We start from the raw sequence: 19,173 nt of genomic DNA on the forward strand, positions 1-19,173 counted from the left end.
ACAAGTGATTGCCTGAACGTAAGATGAAGAGCTCACTGGAACAACCTGCGTTCTTGCCCCACACAACGTACCTGGTGGGATTATACCTCTGGGAACTATTTTCGATCTACAACTGTCAGGCCTAAATTCTGCCATCTACTGTGAAATAAGCACACTCATTTTCAAGAATAACAGATGACCTATAGCTAGGGCCTGCTGTCTTCAGATGTATTTATCAGTTTCTGTTCAGTCCTGTGAAGTCTAAGAAACCCAGACACACACCACAAGCCCTTCTCACTCAGCAACAATTAAAGGCAAGTGGAGGGAAAAAAACCCAACAGACCTCCTTTACTACAGACTGCTTCCTTCACGCGGTTTGTACGGGCCTTTTCTTTCAGTATCACCCATGACGTACTCTTCAGATTACTTGTCTGAGGTTAATAACGCAGAGGACAGTAAAGCACTCTGCGCAGCAAGCTTCTGTCTGTATTCTCCACCAGACTTTGCCCTTGGAATGTATTTACAGGACAAGCAAAAATACACCGAACACTTCAGATTAATTAAGTAGCTTGGCTGATTGTGCCACTAACGACTTCCTTCAGCATTAAGTGATGAAGTGAACCCTGGTATTTAATTAGCTGAAGAGGCACACTCTTGTTACTCACAGTCTCTGCGTAGTTGCGCTAGAAACTGCCTTGGGGTCCCAAGTACATACCCACATTCACAGCCTGAAACTAACTCATCTCCTAATCTCCATTTTGACCGAGAATGCAGCGATACCTTCATGGCATCGAGAGAGTTTTCAGAGCATGCAAGAACATTCGAAATGCTTACTCTAAAGCACACACATCAAATTAAGTGGGACTTTTATTTTTCTTAGCAGTACAATCAGAAGAACTCCATTTTACAGACACTACTTCAGCAAATGATTTTTGTTTAGTTCACCTCTACCCCTTGATTCATGTCAGACAGACGACGCACACATCCAAACCGTTCAAGCATTGAGGTATTTTGCATGGTGTTTGATGTGGTCATTAATAAATGTAGCAATGAAAAAATAGCTGTGATCGTAACCCTAGAAAAGAACAACAAAGAAATCAGCAAATACAAAGAGTTCACGGCAAAGCAATCATGCTAAGCTCTCTTCTAGGAAAGTTAATGACTCTCCTGGTTTGATCTGGTTTAAGAAATCGAAAGTACTTGTATTATATATAGAAACTGTAAAGGATACCTAACTAACAGGTGAAGTCTATGTGAACACTGGGAAGCTAAACAAACAGAATATACCTTAACCTGCCCTGATCTGGGGGCGTAAGTGGGAGATGGGCAAGAGCAAGTGTCACTTGCGAGCAGGACGCAATCTGAGAGGACAGTTCTCCTCACCAGCATTGTCTTACCGGTAAATCGCAGGGCATCAGGAGAACCAAGCCCACGTCTGAATTGTTGCTCCAGCACTATGCTAAAGTGACATGTAAACCTCTGAACTACTCCACTTTGTCAGCACTAACTGTATCTTTTGGTGCAGGGCTGGGTCTGACTTGAAGCTGTCAGTTGCTTACAAAGACTCCGGTGCTCTCCGGACAGGGCTGTTCTGGGTCACTGCACTACAGGAAAGAGCAATCCTTCCACCTGGGTGTTTAAATGAATCTAACATTTCAAGCAATTCCACACCTTTCCTGATCTACACAAACACATGCAAATTAAATCACAAAGTATTACGCTGAACACAATACCCACAGTACAGATAAGGAATCCAGCAGAAGGACGTCTGTCACGTTGTCCATAGAGTGACTGTGACACTTATTAAAAATTTTAATTAAAAATTAAAATTCAGCCGCCCACTGGCTGCTTGAGTTACCATCAAGGGATCGCCTTGTTGAAACTAAAACCGTGACCCCACCTAGTGGTGAAATGCAGCTGAATCTGATGGATATTGCACTCCTTGATGGCTGGCGGGAAGGAAAATGTCACTTTGCACCCTCCTCCCCACTTGGCCAGGGACAGACTCACAGTCAAGTGGCAGCACGCCCCACTAAGAGACGCTCTCTTCACTACCTGCACCACACAGACCCAAAAATCACAAAGCTACAACCCAACAATCAAGGAGTGCAGAAGCAACTTGCCTGCTGCAGTCTGAAGACTACTGGGATTTTCCGCTCTGTGCAGGCAGCAATGAAGTTATCAGGCAATAACTGGCCCGCCGATAGGAACTGGTCATCTTTGCCTTGATCAATCAAGATGTCCAGGTGAGAGTCTGGATAGGATTTCACAAGTTGTGTAGCATCATATGCCTGCAGAAATAAGAGAGAAACAATGTTCAGTTCCTTACCTCAGACTGGGTTAAATTTGCTAACTGCAAGAAAAGAATGGCATATAGAGTAGTGGGTGGTACTGATCGGGACACCAAATTACACTGTAGAAGAGCAAAACACTGGGGAAATTTCAGATGAGTGAAAAGTAATACCCATGTTTTAAAAAGGGCAAACAGTGTGACCTAAGTAGTTACCAAGCTGGCTGTTTGACCAAACAGAACATCCAGGCCAGAGCTAAAATCATACAGAATTGAAAAAGAACAATATAATCTAGTACCGATTCACATGCTTCTACAGAAACTACAGCCTGCCAGAATAACTCAGTATCTCGATGTAACTATTTTGGCAGCTAAAGGTCAAAACACCAGTGTAACACAACTATGCTCATGGAAGGCATTTAACCTGAAGGTTACCATGATAATTTGACAAGAAAACTTTGTGCAACCGAGAAACAAAAATGGCACACGCTGCATAAATTAAAGACCGCTAATATACATGTATCAAAATGTAATTGTGAATGGGGAATGTGTTTCCTGTGGGGTTCTGTGCTTGGTGTGTGCTCAAAAAAAAAAAAAATCCTTTAAAAAGGTAGAGAAGCGTTTAAGGCAGTGGAGAAGAGAGATCGCCAACAGACAGCAAAGTGCAAAGTCCTACACCAAGGCATCAGAGCTGTGCTTCCAGGATGCCACCAGATCCAGAAATGACACTGCAATGGAAATGGGAGTTGGACTCAGCCAAGCACTGTGGCCGTGGTGTAAAATGATCCTTGCACATATTTACACAGCAATTTTAAGCAGAAATACAGACATCAGAGGTCGTATGTCTGTGCCAAAGGCAGATCTGAGTCAATTCCTGATGCCTGCTGTTGATCTACTGGACTGGGTTTGCAGAAGAGCTCCCAAGCAAGTTAAGGGGCCAGAAAACTTTTTTTATTTTTCAATATAAATTATGTTAAGTGTAAGCAAGTTTCACTCGTGATTTCTAAATATACAAACTACTGTTATTAACAACTGTGAAAGCAGCTAGCACTCTCCATCCCTGCAATGTTTTAGTCAGACCTGAATGTCTTCCTAGGAGATACTTTAATCCAGTTTACAAGGAGTTTAACTGCAGCTTATGTTTATTTACAAGGAAAATAGAATAACTGGTCACAATGATCCCTTTTAACTTGATTCTAGAAATACAGTGCAGTGTTTATGCTGATATTAAAAACACTGAAGGGCTGCCCAAATAACGCAGCAACATGGACACAAACTTCTTTGTGTCTCAGCCATTCATATATGGCTAGTCATATTTCAACATTAGGGCCCCGGAGCTAAAAATCAATCTTTGTCTGGTTTAATCCTGTTCTACAGGATACCAATTTCCAAGTATCCAATGGGGTCCTCTTCTAGCTGCCTCCAACAGGCTACTACAAAAAAACAGCTGTTTTTGTATATTGAGAACTGAGTTTTGGAGAGACAGGCCATAGCCGAACTCTTTTAAACTGCTCATTGCTTTCACTCATTAAGAGAGTCTCAGATGGCTCATAATTCTTCTTAGCCCAGATTTTAAGATCACCCTAAAACAGGGAGGAATTCAGTCAATTTGATGAAAGCCTTCTACCTCATTACATTTGTTATAAACACCATCAGACAACTGCAGGTTATACCCACCAGAAACATGCAATGCTTATCCAGGCTTAGGGGTGTAGTAAAACAGCAGTACCAGCTCAGAGGGACCCCAGAGTTTTGTCCCAGACTCCTGCTGCGGCGTATTTACAGATCACTCGATTCATGTGTTATTAAAGGACTGCAGCTGCAGACACATACCTCCCATTTGCTTACATCTGATCCCAGATATCCACCAAGGGCTTTCTTCCCCCACTGACACTGAATTGGGTTACAGATAGGAGCAAATGCTGATACAGACTGTTGAGAAAGAAAGCATGAAGAAAAACATATGAATTAAGGAAACTGATTTCTGCTAACTAACAAGCTAACAAGAAGCCTTTTCAAAAATTGTTTTGAAGTTACTGCAAGAAGCCAGGACTCCCTCAATCCTCTGAGCCAGGTGCCCTAACCATTATCTTACTTCCCTTTTATTCGTTCTTTCTAGCCCCACAGTTTTGCTTTCCTTTTTGCACATCGGCCAAGCTACAAAAGGTAGGGTTAGGTGCCCTGTTCCTTTCCTTGTTGGGAGATGTTGGCTGGAGTTCGCTTAAGCAGCAGAGAAGGGTCTCAACTCTGCTGTTGGGTCAGCATGGCCAGAGCGTGGGACCAATTCATCTCCCACTGGATTTTGGCAGAGAATAACAAAATCCTGAAGCATGGGGCTGCTCAGCCAGTGTAAGCCTGCAACAGTGTCCCATGAATTTAGGTACCTCCAGGATCAGGGGTCAAGAAAAGCACATTTCAGATCACAACTCCAGCTACTGGTGTCAGAAGTCCAAGCCCTATTCTTAGATTCTTCTTTTGTATTTGGCCCTGGGACATCAAGATTTCCACTCTTATGTCTTGCAAGAAATAGCAACAAACCATCTGAGCCACTGCCAGCTCACCTGGATGTTGGTATTTTCAATTTAATGTTTAATTTTTTTAGATAATACAATTAACAGGTAAGTGCCAACAGTAAAAATGTAAATTCCTGAACTACTGGTCCAAAAATATAAGAAGAGCTGAAAATAAAGCTTTATCCTACATTCAACTCTCTTACAATACCAAGCCAATGACACTGAGCAAATCATAGAATCATAAAGGTTGGAAAAAGACTTCTAGGACCATCAACTCCAACTGTCAACCCAACACTACCATGTCTCCCAAATCATGCCCTGAAGTGCCGCGCCTACACATCTTTTAAATACCTCCAGGGATGGTGACTCCACCACCTCTCTGGGCAGCCTGTTCCAGTGCCTGACCGCTCTCTCAGTAAAGAAATTTTTCCTAATATCCAATCTAAACCTCCCCTGATGCAGCTTGAGGCCATTTCCTCTCGTTTTATCGCTAGTGACCTGGGAGAAGAGACCAACACCCACCTCGCTGCAGCCTCCTTTCAGGTAGTTGTAGAGAGCAATAAGGTCTCCCCCTCAGCCTCCTCTTCTCCAGACTAAACAACCCCAGCTCCCTCAGCCGCTCCTCATAAGACACGTGCTCCAGACCCTTCACCAGCTTCACTGCCCTTCTCTCGACACGCTCCAGCACCTCGATGTCCTTCTTGTAGTGAGGAGCCCAAAACTGAACACAATATTCAAGGTGTGGCCTCACCAGTGCCGAGTACAGGGGCACGATTACTTCCCTACTTCTGCTGGCCACACTATTCCAGATACAAGCCAGAATACTGTTGGCCTTCTTGGCCACCTGGGCACACTGCTGGCTCATGTTCAGCCGGCTGTCGGCCAGCACCCCCAGGTCCTTCTCCACCAGGCAACTTTCCAGCCACCCTTCCCCAAGCCTGTAGCGTTGCATGGGGTTGTTGTGACCAAAGTGCAGGACCTGGAATTTGGCCTTGTTAAACCTCACACAATGTTATGCTATTTTCAAAAATGCGGTTCCATTTTTGCAGCAGCTGGCACAAAGCGCAGGGACAGGACTGCCCATGAAAGGACTGATCCACAAAGGCAGAGCCCCTCACCTCTAACACCAATGCCTGATTCTCCCTCAGAAATGCATTTTACATAAGCGTATCTCCAAAGAGAACAACAAAATTTCTCTCAACCCTCATGAGTATAAAGGAAAGGCAAATCAGTTCCAGCATGTTTGATTTAGGTTCAAGTAGAAATTAACACAACCGCAGATAACCTCAAATACTCCAACAATCAATCCTTAGGAAAGCTGACATGCAAATCTCAGGCACGGTAAAAAAGCAGGGGGGAGGAAACGTCCTCCAGATACTATTCCATGTGCAGTTCAGATGCTTACAGTTACACTTGCTGTCAGCTGGAGTTAACAGACTCTGTAGTAAATTCTAAGCAAACACACATATAACAGTGGCTAAAAGGTTTGCTGGTAATAAAAGCTCCAAGATGAACACGACAAGATTTGGAATGATATCGCAAATCACACAACCAGATTTCTAGACAATATCAGCAGCATGAATTAACTCCAGAGCTAGGAGGAGGCTGTTTACATTTAAATATAACAATTGGTTTGGAAGAGCTGTAGTGTCATCCAAAAGAAACCAAACTTTTCTTAACTTTTAAAATTTGTATATTTTTTAAAATTTCACTAATACTCGCATTTCAGAGTGGTGTTTCTGGCAATTTTCCATATTCTAATACCAGGTATCAATGAACTGCTACAACTATAACTATTTGTCTATTTAATGCTATAACAGAACTTGGTGGTACGTTTTCTTTCTTCACCTCCATAGAAATCTGTATAAGCCTTAGCACACCTCATATAAGCTGTATTATATCTTACTTTGTACTTCCCAGGATTCTTCAGAGCAAGAATAAGAGCTCCATGACCTCCCATGGAATGCCCAAAAATAGACATCCGTTCAGGGTCCGTTGGAAAATTGGCATTTATTAGTTTAGGCAGCTGTAAAGGAACAACGGTGTAATAAAAATGTTAAAGCAACTTTGGTATGCTTGGGAAAAAAAAGCACACAAATAACGAACACATTTTAATGCCAGGAAGCCACTGAAACCAAAGGCACATCTTTGGTTCTAGCCTGACATTTGTGATCGTGGCCTGAAAGCAATTTGAACAGGACTGTAAAATCAAAAGGAAACAATTCATCTGATAATAACTAACTCAAGGTATCTCTATAGAAATCTATAATAACCCTATAACACAAGGCGTGGGAACTTCCTAATAAACATAGTCTTATTTTAATAGATACATAAATCTGTATTTCCTCCTGTAAGTGACCAGAATGACCAATTGGTTTTGGGAGATTATTTGCTTCCCGTATTCCTATCAACTTTAGTTTTAATCCAAACGCAAACCACATGCAGAGTAAACTGGACACTCACCTTTCTAATATGTATCTCAAGGATCTCCTTTTACACCAGTTTAAAAAAAAACACAAACCAACCCAAAACTAAACAATACCACCACCACACCCTCCCAAGACAAGCAGTGCAAACAGTCTAAATGAGCAATACAACTGAAGTACTGGGGGCAGTGAAATGCCGTGGGTTGTTTCAGAAGCAGCAGAGCAGAGATTTTACAAGAGTCAGGATTGCACAACAAATGAATCAAGATTAGAAGGGCAGGCCAACCCTGTGGCACCTCCGGCAGGGAAGCAGACTCAAGGAGTTCCTGCTCAAGCCCTGCCAGGTGTTATCATCTCTGTGCTGCGGTCCTCTCCCTCCTCAGTTCTAGGACAATATCTGTTTGGTGGGGAAAGGCCTAGCAGCTGGATAAATCCAATCACTGAAATAATCAAGGATTAAAGAAGGAAATAATAAATTATTTTTATAAAAAGAGGAAAGCAAGAATATGACAAACCATGCATAGGCTATCAAGATCACCTTAAACAAGCTTTAGTACTAGGAACACAGCATGACTGAACCACACCCCTTCTTTATCTTATCCAACACCACCAGGAGAACCCAGCAGCAAAGTTACCTCATCCTTTATGTAGGAATACATCCTATAGTTTGTTTTCCAAGGATCTTCAGTGGCATCCACATAAAAACCAGCACCAGTGCCAAAATCCCAGCTTTCATCTTCTCCTTCAATATTGCAGCCACCTATCATGAAAATTGTTTCTATAGTTACTGTCTTTCCATTACTAGATGTTCAGAGTTGGAGAACCTGACAGACAGATCAGAGACTCGGGACATGAGTTCCTCAATCAACACGTTTCTACCCCACCGATAATTCAGATTTTAATTCGTTAGTACAGCATCTTCAAGCGTTATCTCAACTACGCTTTCAAAATGCCACTTACGTACACATGTATCCAACTTCTAACTTGTTTCAGTATTCTTTCATAAATAAATATAACACACAGATCTATCCTAAACTAATTCTGTAAAGCTTCCCCCATTTTACCCAGGGACTTATTGAAAAGTTGGCACTTGTTAATTGCTGCTATCAGCTTATTTCAGTTATTAGACCTCACCCTGTCAAGTATAAGAAACTATACGAGAAACTGTAGAAAGTTTTCTTTGCCCCAGAAGGGAAGAACTGTATATCACCAAATGGTGTGTCCAGACCAGTTTGTGTGCTTCAAATAACACCTGCTACACCTCCCTTCTTAACATTCAACAGCAAAATAACAGTTTCTGTCATTTTTAAAGTATATAACTCTACATTTTCTGAAATTCATTTCATTGCTCCCACCTATAACTCCCATAAAAACTCAATTTCTTCTTTAAATAACTGCAGGGTTGTATCCTCTTTTCCAAGGCTACACTTTCAAACTAAATTTGCAGATGTGTCCTTGAAAGTCAGTAGATCCCATCAAGTCCTCCCTTACTCTCCCTTTGATTAGCCCATGATTTACCAGCCTGGTCTGCAGAACAGAATGTAATATTTCAAGGTATATGTGATGGGAAATAATGGCCTCCCTTTCTCCAAAATGTTCCCAATTTCTGCAATCTGGAATTACATGGGCTTTCACCACTGTCACATTAGATTGCAAACCATGTGTTATATGACAGTCCCTGAGAATTTGTGCAGAGATACCTACCACCCTTTCACAGTCTGAAATCAGATTTTCACATGGATCAGAGTTGAGTTTGCTCCAGTGACATGCCCTTGAACACTGAGTGATTTTGTAACTTAACAGTCCAGCAGTCACAGGGACTTGGGGTGCTTACACAACATGTTGGACATAAAAAGTCTATCTTTGGTCCCTCAGAGATAGAAAAAAACTCAGAAAGTCCTGCCAGGCAACAAAGGCAATGCTGATTCTGCTAAAAGAAACTTAAGGGAAGCCTTGAAAAAAGAAGTGTGAAAAGGAACCTGCAAAATACTGCTCAGCACACCTGTCTGGAAAAGCAAACCCCTATGAAAAATGAAAAGTAATGCCAGACTTTTCATGTTTTCAGGCAGTCTTTTTCCCCACCCAGATACATCTCCTAGCCCCTGGAAGGTAGTTCTCATGTAGTCATAACTACACAGTTAAAAAGCACATGTAAGCGTTTTCACTACATATGCTCAGATCTCTTAATTTCTGATTCCATTTGAACAGCTCTTCACTTGTTTCTCCAGACAGCTCAAAGAGATCTAAGAACGTCTGGGGGCTCTGAGCTAAAATGGAAGAGTATAATATGAAACACGCACTGAAATTCACCTGAATAGCATGAGCAATCCTGATCAGTTATTAGACTAAAAGGCAAGACAGAAGCTGCAAAGAGGATTTTAAAAGAAAACGGACAAAGCAATGAACTATGCAAATGCAGTTACACATTGACAGAGACAACTTACACAGACAACACTAAAAACAAGTCCCAGTGTGAATAATGCAAAGGCTAATTGCCGATCTCTATTCTGCAGCAAATAGCAACAACGAAGTGTAAAGTTCATTAATACACAAGTTTTGCTCTTCTGTCCCTCTTCTTCATTAGAAACATGCATTTCTGTTCTTTGACCTGACACAACTTCAAAACCTGGATGTGAAAAATATTTTCTGGAAAGAACATTACTTCATTCCCATATTACCTGTGTTCAGATCTGACCCACTAGAGCTTTGGAAATATTAGAAGACTGCCACCTTTCTATACAGCATTCATGAGACTTCAGCAGAATCCAGCAAATACTAAACATAATACACTGAATCCCCAAAAGACTGTATTTCCAGTAACTGCAGATCCACCATTTTCAGGTTTCCCATGCAGACATAAGCTCGGCCTTATACAAATAACAGCGCACATTTTAAAAAGCCATTCATCAATATTCTATTGCAGCTGCAGGGGGGAAGGTTTTTTGGTTTGCTTTTCTAAGTATTGGAATCCTCTGGAGACATGTATTTAACAGGCTTTAGAAGACAATACAATAAAGAGTAAACATTATGGCTTTGTGTGACAACAGAGTTCTGCAGATTTTTTAAAGTCTCAGCAAGCCACAAAGAGCAGGCAAGCGTCTCTGGTAACACATGTGTCTTGTTTTCCTTTTCTTCCCTCTCCTCCTTCATGCTGAATTCAATGGCCCCTATGTCCTAGTTTTAGTGTCATTACAATAAAAGAGTTTCAAATGTCAGGCCTTCACTATCATGTTATTAAAAATATAGACAACATAATCTAGCAAACAACGCAAGATACAGAGGTGAGGTCATATTCTGACTCAGGTGGGGAACATACTTTGTAGCAAACTGTAGCACTCCATTCTTTGAGGATAAAGACAGGGTACTTCAGCCTAACAACTGTTATGTCTCTTGTTAAAACTTACGCGGGCTTGTGTCTGGTGCGACTACAATAAGGCCGTGTTCAGCTGCAGCCTGATGAAAACCAGCTTTTGTTATAAAATTCTGTTCTGTGCAAGTTAACCCTAGAGAAAGAAAAATATCATTGGTTACACATTGCTCACAGCATACCAGCTTCAAAAACCTCTTTGACAGAAAAGGTTTTCAAAAACAAGAGGGATTCCTACCTCCATAAACATGGAAAAGTCTTTTCACTAAGTGCAACAGTACTTGATAACCCACAGAAACAGACACAGTTGCACTTTCACGTCTAGTCACACTTATATTTGACCAAAAACAGGTCAGTGTGTACTCTGTACCCCCACAAGCACCTACTCATGTGGCATATGCAGTTTCCTCATGTACTCCATATTTAAATCCATTGACTACAGACACTGTTGCTAAGATTAATATTGTTAACTTCTGACATCTAACCCTGCAACTAAATCTTTCTCTCTGCTGCCATTTCAGCTGTTTACATTACAGAATTATACACGTGGTCTGACAAATCCTACATCTTTTAGATGGGATAAAGGCCCATAAGCACACTGGCTCTAAAACCCACAGCAATCCATGTCCTTTGTACTCCAGCAGGCCTGACTGAAGTCCAATTACAAATAAATAATACTGCACACCAATATTTCAGTTTTTCTGCACTGTGCCATTAGAGAGGGGTTAACAGTTCTAGTTTTCTCTGAGGACAAGTTGCAAATAACCTATTTCGCCTGATACACTAGCCAAGACAGCATGGTTTAGATTCAGAAAATAAATGTGCTACATGACTTGGAGCTCTTCAGACAATTTTGACGCTTCCAACTTCAAGGACAAACATTTTACCCAGTCCACTGTCACTCAACAAATCAGACCTACTAGCTATTTTGTGAAAAGAATAGATACAAGGAATAAAGTCTCCACACTACCAGTTAATCTTTCAACTTTCTAAACACAAGTCTCAGTAAAGTAACCCCTAAAATTACAGAACGGACAGAGCTTCTGCTTTTCATTTTGAATAATAGGAAAAAAAAAAAAAGAAGATGCCATTAATCCTGGAGCCATCACCAACATAAATCTGACCATTCTGGAAGCGATACCTTAACATTATTTATGCATTTTTGGTGCAAGACCCAGCTCTGTGGGAGATGACAGGAATAGGGCAGAGGAACAAAGCCAGATAACTGAGAGCACATGTTTCTCCATACAATCTCATCCCAGCTTGCCTTACATCCAGCACGAGAGCAGCTGGATAAGACACAGCAGGAGCTGGAGAGATGAAGGAACGATGCTGTGGATGAGACAACTTCACTCCTGCCACACAACCCTCTTCAGCCCTTGGCCCTTTCTGACCCAACAGGGTTACCTCTTTCTAGGCGTGCTTGCGCCAAGGCAGCTAACAGCACCTCCCTTTCCAAGTTCACCAGTTGCTCCCTGCAAAATATCACTCAGAATGAAGGTGGTGTCCAGAGGACAACTCTGTGGGCTCCCATGGGCTAGATTTGCCGCCATTCATGTTAGCTGAAGCAGTCTGTCATAGACAAAGGAAAGCAGGAAGTGTCCCAGTGGGAAGACCTCTCAGGAGAGCCTTTCAATGTATATGGTTTAGAACATAAAATATGTACACTTTAGAACAACAGGGTAGAACATTTCAAACATATTTCAGAACACTATCTGGTAGGCTACCCCCTGAGGCCTGCTGCATCCAACTTTATCACAATACACTCAAAGTAAACGTGTGTTCCAGAAGATGATCTTTTGTAGAATGCAAGAGCTGCCACTGTAGTACCTCTACATCAGGTTTTCAATAACTGTAGCACAGTTATTGAACATGCTTAAGATTATCTTTTAAGTTACTAAAATTCATGTTACTTACCCGAGAGCCAATACAGCACAGGACACTTTCCAGTTTCTGCTTTTGGAGGTAAGTAGATTCCAAATTTCATTTTGCATTTTAGCTCTGCACTGTATTAAGAAAATATTCCTGTTATCACCACTCCTTAATTAACAAGGTCACTAACATTAAAAAAAGAAAGTTGATTCAATGCAATTCCTTCAAAGAGAGATTTGGTCAGTGAATTATAACAACTATGTTAAATAAAGCAAAAAGCAATTTTAAAACTCAGCGTAATCAGCCCCTTGAATTGACAACAGCTAACCTTCCTACCTTGTTCTCAACATACTTAAAACAGAGACTTACAAATAAGCCACATTTTTGCAGTGCTGCTAACCAGGAACAGTTTGAAAATTGAATTTTGAACACCAGCAATATTTAACTTGAGCTTTGTCTATTAAATTGGAAAGTAATTTTTACTGAAGGCCACATCCACATGACTTGCAGAACATATACTACACAGCACACCCCAGCAAGACAGGTTTTCAGTCTGCTAAGTCTACAGACTAACTCATTGCCCAATTAATATTAAAGCCTAAAATTGTCAGTAAAAGCTTATCTAAGCATAACTAATAATTTTTTTCTTCTTTGGATCAGAAATGAAGAACACAATGCTTTTCTGTTCACCTTCATCAAACAAGACTATCTACTGCACCTCTCTGCTCACAGCATTTTTTAAGAGTGCACAGAAGTGAAATATCCAGTAGAATGAATGGAACTTTGTACACATGGCAGATCTCTGTGCTGCAAACAGGACAACCCAAAGTAACGGAGCTTCATTTTCAAAGGTAAAAGTACTGGTTTCCCATCTCAGATCTGCAGCACTAAGTATACTAGACACGTTAAATATTAACACAGAAATGCAAGAACACAGCCAAAGCAGCAGTAGACAGCATTCCCTACTGAAATATGGATATTTCCATATATCCATATCGCAGTATGGAATTCTCACTAAACACACTATTTTCCTGCAGACTGAGAACACTGACAGCAATAGTCGGATGGAATCACTGCCCCATGCTAAACGTCTAAGTTGCTTTTGTAGTGTTTACCTGTCATGTTCAAACACCTTCTGGAAACCCTCAAAGCATTTGTTGCTTGAAACCTGTTTCAGCGCCATGGCTTTAACTGGACAAAAAAAAAGAAAAAAAAAAAAAGAGCAAATTAAATTTGAAAATAAAACACTCCTGGACTTATAGTGAGTTACAAGAACAGAAAAGTTGAATACAACTTAAAGCATCTTCACTTAATGTCGCGGTTTTTCAGAAAAAAAGAATCTCCTGCAAACACTTTCTGATCTTTCATTAACTTTCTATTCCCCAATATAAATGGAGGGGAGGGGGAGCTGAACTCCTGTAAGCAAAGCTGACAAAGCCTTCCTGCTGTCCCACAGACCCACATCTCCAATCACCTAAAGGTGATTGTAACCGTAGCTTGCTTTTTGTCTACCAACACTGCTAACGGACAAGAAATTTCATGCGCTGCGGTTAGCCTGGAGCTGCCTGGGACAAGGGGACAGGCTGCTACCTCCATGATGCCCGTGCAGGAGAGAAACCTGTCCCTCCTTTCCGTCGCTGTGTGTGCCAGTATCCAGCCACTAATTACCAGAATACTGAGGACTGTAATCATCTTTGATGGAAATCAATTACCTTGTTCTAAAAGCCTGGGCGACAGGAGAAACACAGGCCTCACACAGAAGCAGAAGGCTTATTTCCACTGGAAACACTATGAAAAACACAAAGAAAGAGTCATGGGACTTGTAAAACAACTGGGAGTGCACTTGTAGCAAACTTGCTAAGGGAACTCGGGAAGGCTGACAAGAACGGAGACGCTGTCAGTTTGCATGGACAGTAAGGCCAATAGTCAGCTGAATGGGAAGAGGCCCGAAGGGTCGGCATACAAGAAAATCCTGAGGAGAAATCAGGTAACAATCGCCGAAATGAACACATTCCCTCCCTCCTACCTGTGCACTCCTATGGTGTGCCGGGCAAGAAAAGCCACGCACCACGGACAGCCCGCAGGGCCTGTTCATTGTTTTCCAACACCCCGTGTCCGTTTCCACATGCCCAGCACCGCCCGCCGCACCACAGCTCTCTCCGGTACCTCCATTTTCGCTCTCCAGTACTTCCATTTTCACCCTCCCGCCCTCGGTTACACCCGCAGGCAGCCATCCCTCCCCCTAGGCCGCCGCCGCCCCGCTCGCCCCCGCACCGAGGGCCGGCGCTCCACCGCCCTCAGCCGCCCAGCCCGGCGCCCCCGTCCCCTGCTCCCTTACCGCGGAGGAGCGACAGGGCCGGGCGGCGGACGGGGCGGGCGAGGGGGCGGCCCCGAGCGGGCACGGCTTCCCTCCGCCCCGGCCCGCCCCCGGCCCGCGGCGGGGCCCGCCGGCAGCCGCTTCCAGCCCGCCATGGTGGCTGATGGGACGCGGCCTCCACGGGGGAGGGAAGTACATGGCCCCCGGGGGGAGCTGAGGGGTCTGCCGCGGCTGTGGGGCCGCAGGTCCTGCTCTCCTCCTCCTCCTGAGGCGCTTCTCCAGCTCTTCCAGTTTAGAGGGGAAACCATATGAGGAACGGCTAAAGTCACTTGGTTTGTTCAGCCTAGAGAAACGGAGACTGAGGGGAGACCTCATCGCGGTGTGCAGCTTCCTCACAAGGGGAGGAGGAGGGGCAGCGCTCATCTCTCTGGTGACCAGTGACAGGACCCGAGGGAGTGACAGGAAGATGTGCCGGGGAGGTTTAGGTTGGATATTAGGAAAAGGTTCTTCACCCAGAGGGCGGTGGAGCACTGGAACAGGCTCTCCAGGGAGGCAGTCACGGCGCCAAGCCTGATGATATTCAAGAAGCACTTGGAAAATGCCCTCAGAGACATGATGTGAATTTTGGGGTTGTCCTGTGCACGGACGGGAGTTGGACTCAGTGATCCCTGTGGGTCCCTTCCAACTCAGGGCATTCTATGATTCCACCCAGTGCTAGAGGGGAGCAGCTGAGCGGCCTTGGCACCTACCTGTCCCATGGCTGCCAAAGTTGCCTTCCCAGCCCTGAAGGAGAAAATCTTCAACTGTAAAGTTAAGAAAATAATGTTAATCCAGAGAATCTTTGAATTTGAATTTGTGAGAATTTCAATAGTGAACTGTTCAGAGCAGCAAGTATTTCTGTGAGCATTATTTTCCCTCAACCACCAAAACCTCAAGGGGGAAAAAAAGTTGCTGAAGCAGCCTGAACTTGGACCACAGCATCATTAAGTTTTAAATGTTTTACCTCTCCTCAGTATTTCAGCTATTTCATAGCAGCTGCCACCTGACAGACTCATGGTTTTATAATAAAACCCAGTTCTAGTCCAGGTAGTTTTTGTCATGGCAGCTCACTGGCAAGATCATAAAGGAAAGATGATATTTGATAGTGCTTTCCTCTTATTCAGAAGCCAAATTCTTCTTGCTGCTGTTAGAGTCTTTTTTTCCTTTAAGTTTGCAATTAAATGTACCTATTGGATGCCAAAAACATGTCCTCAGCGAAGATCTCTCCCTCTTTTAGTCTCCTAGCATGTATTGCATTAACAGTAACTATTTTTGCCTGTAGCATTTTGCAGTCTGATCATCTGTTACTTTGCTGATGTAACAATAATTTATTCCTATTTTTAATCCTAATCCTAGCAAGGTGCAGTTCTCACTGCACTGCAGCTCTGTCCCCCCCCTTACTTTCTACTCTTCCCCAGCAGGTCTGTTTGGACTGCGGCTGCTGGACCCTGGACCTGAGCCACCCATCCGGCCTTCCAGTGCAGTTTTCCTCTCCTGTCTCTCTACTTAGATGTAGCTGGTACAAACAGTCTGTCTCTGAGCTGTTTAAACTCTCTTCTCTCAGTTTTTCTTTTGGAAGATTTAGTTTGCTGTCAAGCAAGTTAAAGTGTGTTCTTCACTAGTATTTCTCAAACACTCTTCAGGTTGTTCCTTCCGTCTCTAGCTCTGTGCATTTTGTAGCTTTCTTAATGTCCTACTCTCGCTAGCAAGATACTGCCCAGTTAGTCTGTTATTTGATCTAAGCTTTAGCCAGTCTGTTTTCTCTCTTGTTTATATAGTCAGCTGTCATTACTCACATCTCATTTTCCATGATATCTACAGTTGTTTTTAGCTATTTCTCTCTTGTCAGTATAAAATCTGCCTAACTCAGCACTGATGCTGACAAGATTTTGATGTGTTCTTGGGCTTCCTGTCCAAGTCCCTTAGGTAACCTCTGCCCAATTTCCTCCCATTTCAGGGTGATATATTCAGAAGGATCCAGCTGGCAGCCTCCTGATGAGTTTACTTGGCCTCCCCACATCTCCATGCCATCAGGATATAAGCATTATTTTGTATGTCTTTCCAGTCAAAAATGACTGAAGGAAACGCATAGGTGAATAATGTGAGAGCTGTGTCGCAGCCCTCCAGAGGGCTGTTCTCATGACACAAAGCTGAACATGTGTTGTGTGTAAGGATGTGTGAATGGAAAACACACTGGCATAGTGCTGAGGACAGTGTAAGGTACAGGGAGCCAAGGTGGTGCAGTCTCTTCTGTGCTGTGGTATTGATCTTTTCAGTATCTTTGGTTATGCACATTTGTTTAACCAGAATGCCATTTCTGTGTCCTATGAGACAGTGTCTGCAGCTGTCACCAGTGAATTCATTTTGGTATCATTCTATGTATCATTTCAGATTATCTATAAAAAAACAGATATGAAATGGGCTTCCTGTCCTTCATCATGAAATGGCTTCTCCTTAAATGGTGCAGCAAGGCAACCAGTAGAAACGAGGATATTAAAAGAGAAGAATAACAAGTACTCACTTTGGAAAATCTCTTGGCTTATGTACTCTTGCCTTACATATTACTTTATAGTTGTATTCCAAGTACAACACATACTTCTCCAACATACTTTCTGTATCTTCCCCCTACACACACAGTACTTTCAGCCATTTTACTGCTGATCTAATCCAGTGGTGAGATATGATTTCACATTATCTGCCTAACATTTCTTTTGGCATCTGTAAGAATGGCTTTGTATTCCATTGGAAGGGTTTTTCTGCCTTTTCACCACATTTTCACCATCCTTTCTGTACTTGGGGAAACATACTGTTAGCTTCAACCCACTCAAACACATTTGCCATAAAGTTTCGAGCAAGACACGTCCACGTTGTAGGCAAGCAACCTGTATGTCTTAAGCTTATAGTACCAAATTATTCCTTCTCATTTTCTTTTCAGTAAGTACAGTCCTTCCCTCAGCTGTGCATCTGGATAGACGCTTTTCCAATGTTTTTGTTGCGGTAGTCTGAATTAAGGATGGTAGTTGCTAACCTCTTCTACCTAATAGCTGTGTATTCCACCTCCTGCTGGTGCTTTTCAGTAATTTTTTTCTCAACTTTTTTTATAGGATCTCATCTTCTCTTTGGTTACTCAGAGCACTGAACTCACACTTCACTGTCTGCTTTGCCAGGAGATCATTTGAATGTCATTCTTTCCTGGAAAGAACTTTTCCAGTGTTCTTAATAGTAATTGTTCATAATTTAGTCATTTATTATTCTAATGTAATATTTGTCTAAATTGCCTTAAACTGTCTCATACCATGCTATTGGTCATTTCCAAGCGACGTATATGGCTGGTAACAGTATTATCCCTCAGTATATTCAATGCTGACTGTACTGACACAATCATCTGCTTCAAGTCTTCAGCCTTTCAAGCAAGAAACTTTACACAGGGAAAAAGAGAATTTTCTGCTACTTCATCATTATTGGTTTATTTTTCTGTTTCCCCTTCTTTACCACGTCCATCTGTCTTACCTTTTGTCTTAGGTGAAAGTTAGATCTTCCAAAGTTTATTTTCTTTTCTTTCCTTCCATACTGTCAAGATTTCATGTGGGTGCAACTTATGTCATTAACCACTGTCCCTTCAAGGCAGTTCTTTACTTTTTCTGCAACTTCCCCAAGGTGCTTCTTAGTCAACAAAACCCATGGCAGAGGCTAGAAGCTACACATCCTCACGTATTTTATCTGCCTACATAGAGTTTTTTCTTCTTTGCTCCATTTCTTATTTTCATTATTTCTACAGTTGCAGAAATAAGCCATTTGTGTTAAGAAATTAGAAAAAGTTAGTATTTTCTAAAAAAAAATTATTTGTCTCTGAAGCAGTAAAAGCAATGAAAACTTTTCTAGGGAAAAAACCCAGGCATGCTTCTTTTATTACAGTATTGTGAGTAAGAAATATTAGTAATACTTTTGTATCATTTCAGAAAAATGCAGAATTAAGCACATGTTACAACTGATACTGAATTCAGTGAGGTATATGTGTCTGATAATTCTGACAGAGTATTTTCCTCTTAATGATTTACAATTAAAAATGAAGCAGTCTTGCTTTTTTATAATAAATTGACTGCACGTATTTGTATTATGTCTTTTTTCTATTTCTTTCTTGTACAGATTAATTTTGAACTTATGAAATGTCTGCTTGTTTAAGAAATTTTTTTACGTACAGTTTTAAATGCCTCATGTTGGATTTACTGAGCCTTTGAAGTTGATATTTTGAATGTAGATATCCAAGTAAAATTTGAGGTATAATTGCAGCTAAAGGAAGATATTGGCTGACAGGAAAGTAACAGTTAAGGTCTGACTTAGAGAATGCCAAAGTGCAAATTAAAATTCCA

The 19,173-nt window shown here is 42.1% G+C and overlaps 1 protein-coding gene across 2 annotated transcripts; it reads right to left on the minus strand.

Annotated features, from left to right (window-relative positions):
* Window positions 1-828: 828 nt before the first annotated feature.
* Window positions 829-14,894, minus strand: ESD (esterase D). Of its 2 annotated transcripts, XM_064440859.1 has the most exons (10): window positions 14,786-14,894; window positions 14,160-14,235; window positions 13,563-13,638; window positions 12,493-12,581; window positions 10,613-10,711; window positions 7,844-7,968; window positions 6,689-6,808; window positions 4,103-4,201; window positions 2,103-2,270; window positions 829-1,054 (listed from the first exon to the last, which is right to left on the minus strand). In XM_064440859.1, exons 3-10 carry the CDS (start codon window positions 13,628-13,630, stop codon window positions 974-976), a joined length of 849 nt encoding a protein of 282 aa, XP_064296929.1. In that variant the 5' UTR covers window positions 13,631-13,638; window positions 14,160-14,235; window positions 14,786-14,894; the 3' UTR covers window positions 829-973. The 2 variants fall into 2 exon arrangements, with proteins under 2 accessions (XP_064296929.1, XP_064296928.1); XM_064440858.1 differs by lacking the exon at window positions 14,786-14,894 and adding an exon at window positions 14,474-14,617 and having other exon boundaries at window positions 829-2,270.
* Window positions 14,895-19,173: the final 4,279 nt, after the last annotated feature.

The sequence above is a fragment of the Phalacrocorax carbo genome, chromosome 1 (assembly GCF_963921805.1).
Source record: "Phalacrocorax carbo chromosome 1, bPhaCar2.1, whole genome shotgun sequence".
Taxonomy (NCBI): domain Eukaryota; kingdom Metazoa; phylum Chordata; class Aves; order Suliformes; family Phalacrocoracidae; genus Phalacrocorax; species Phalacrocorax carbo.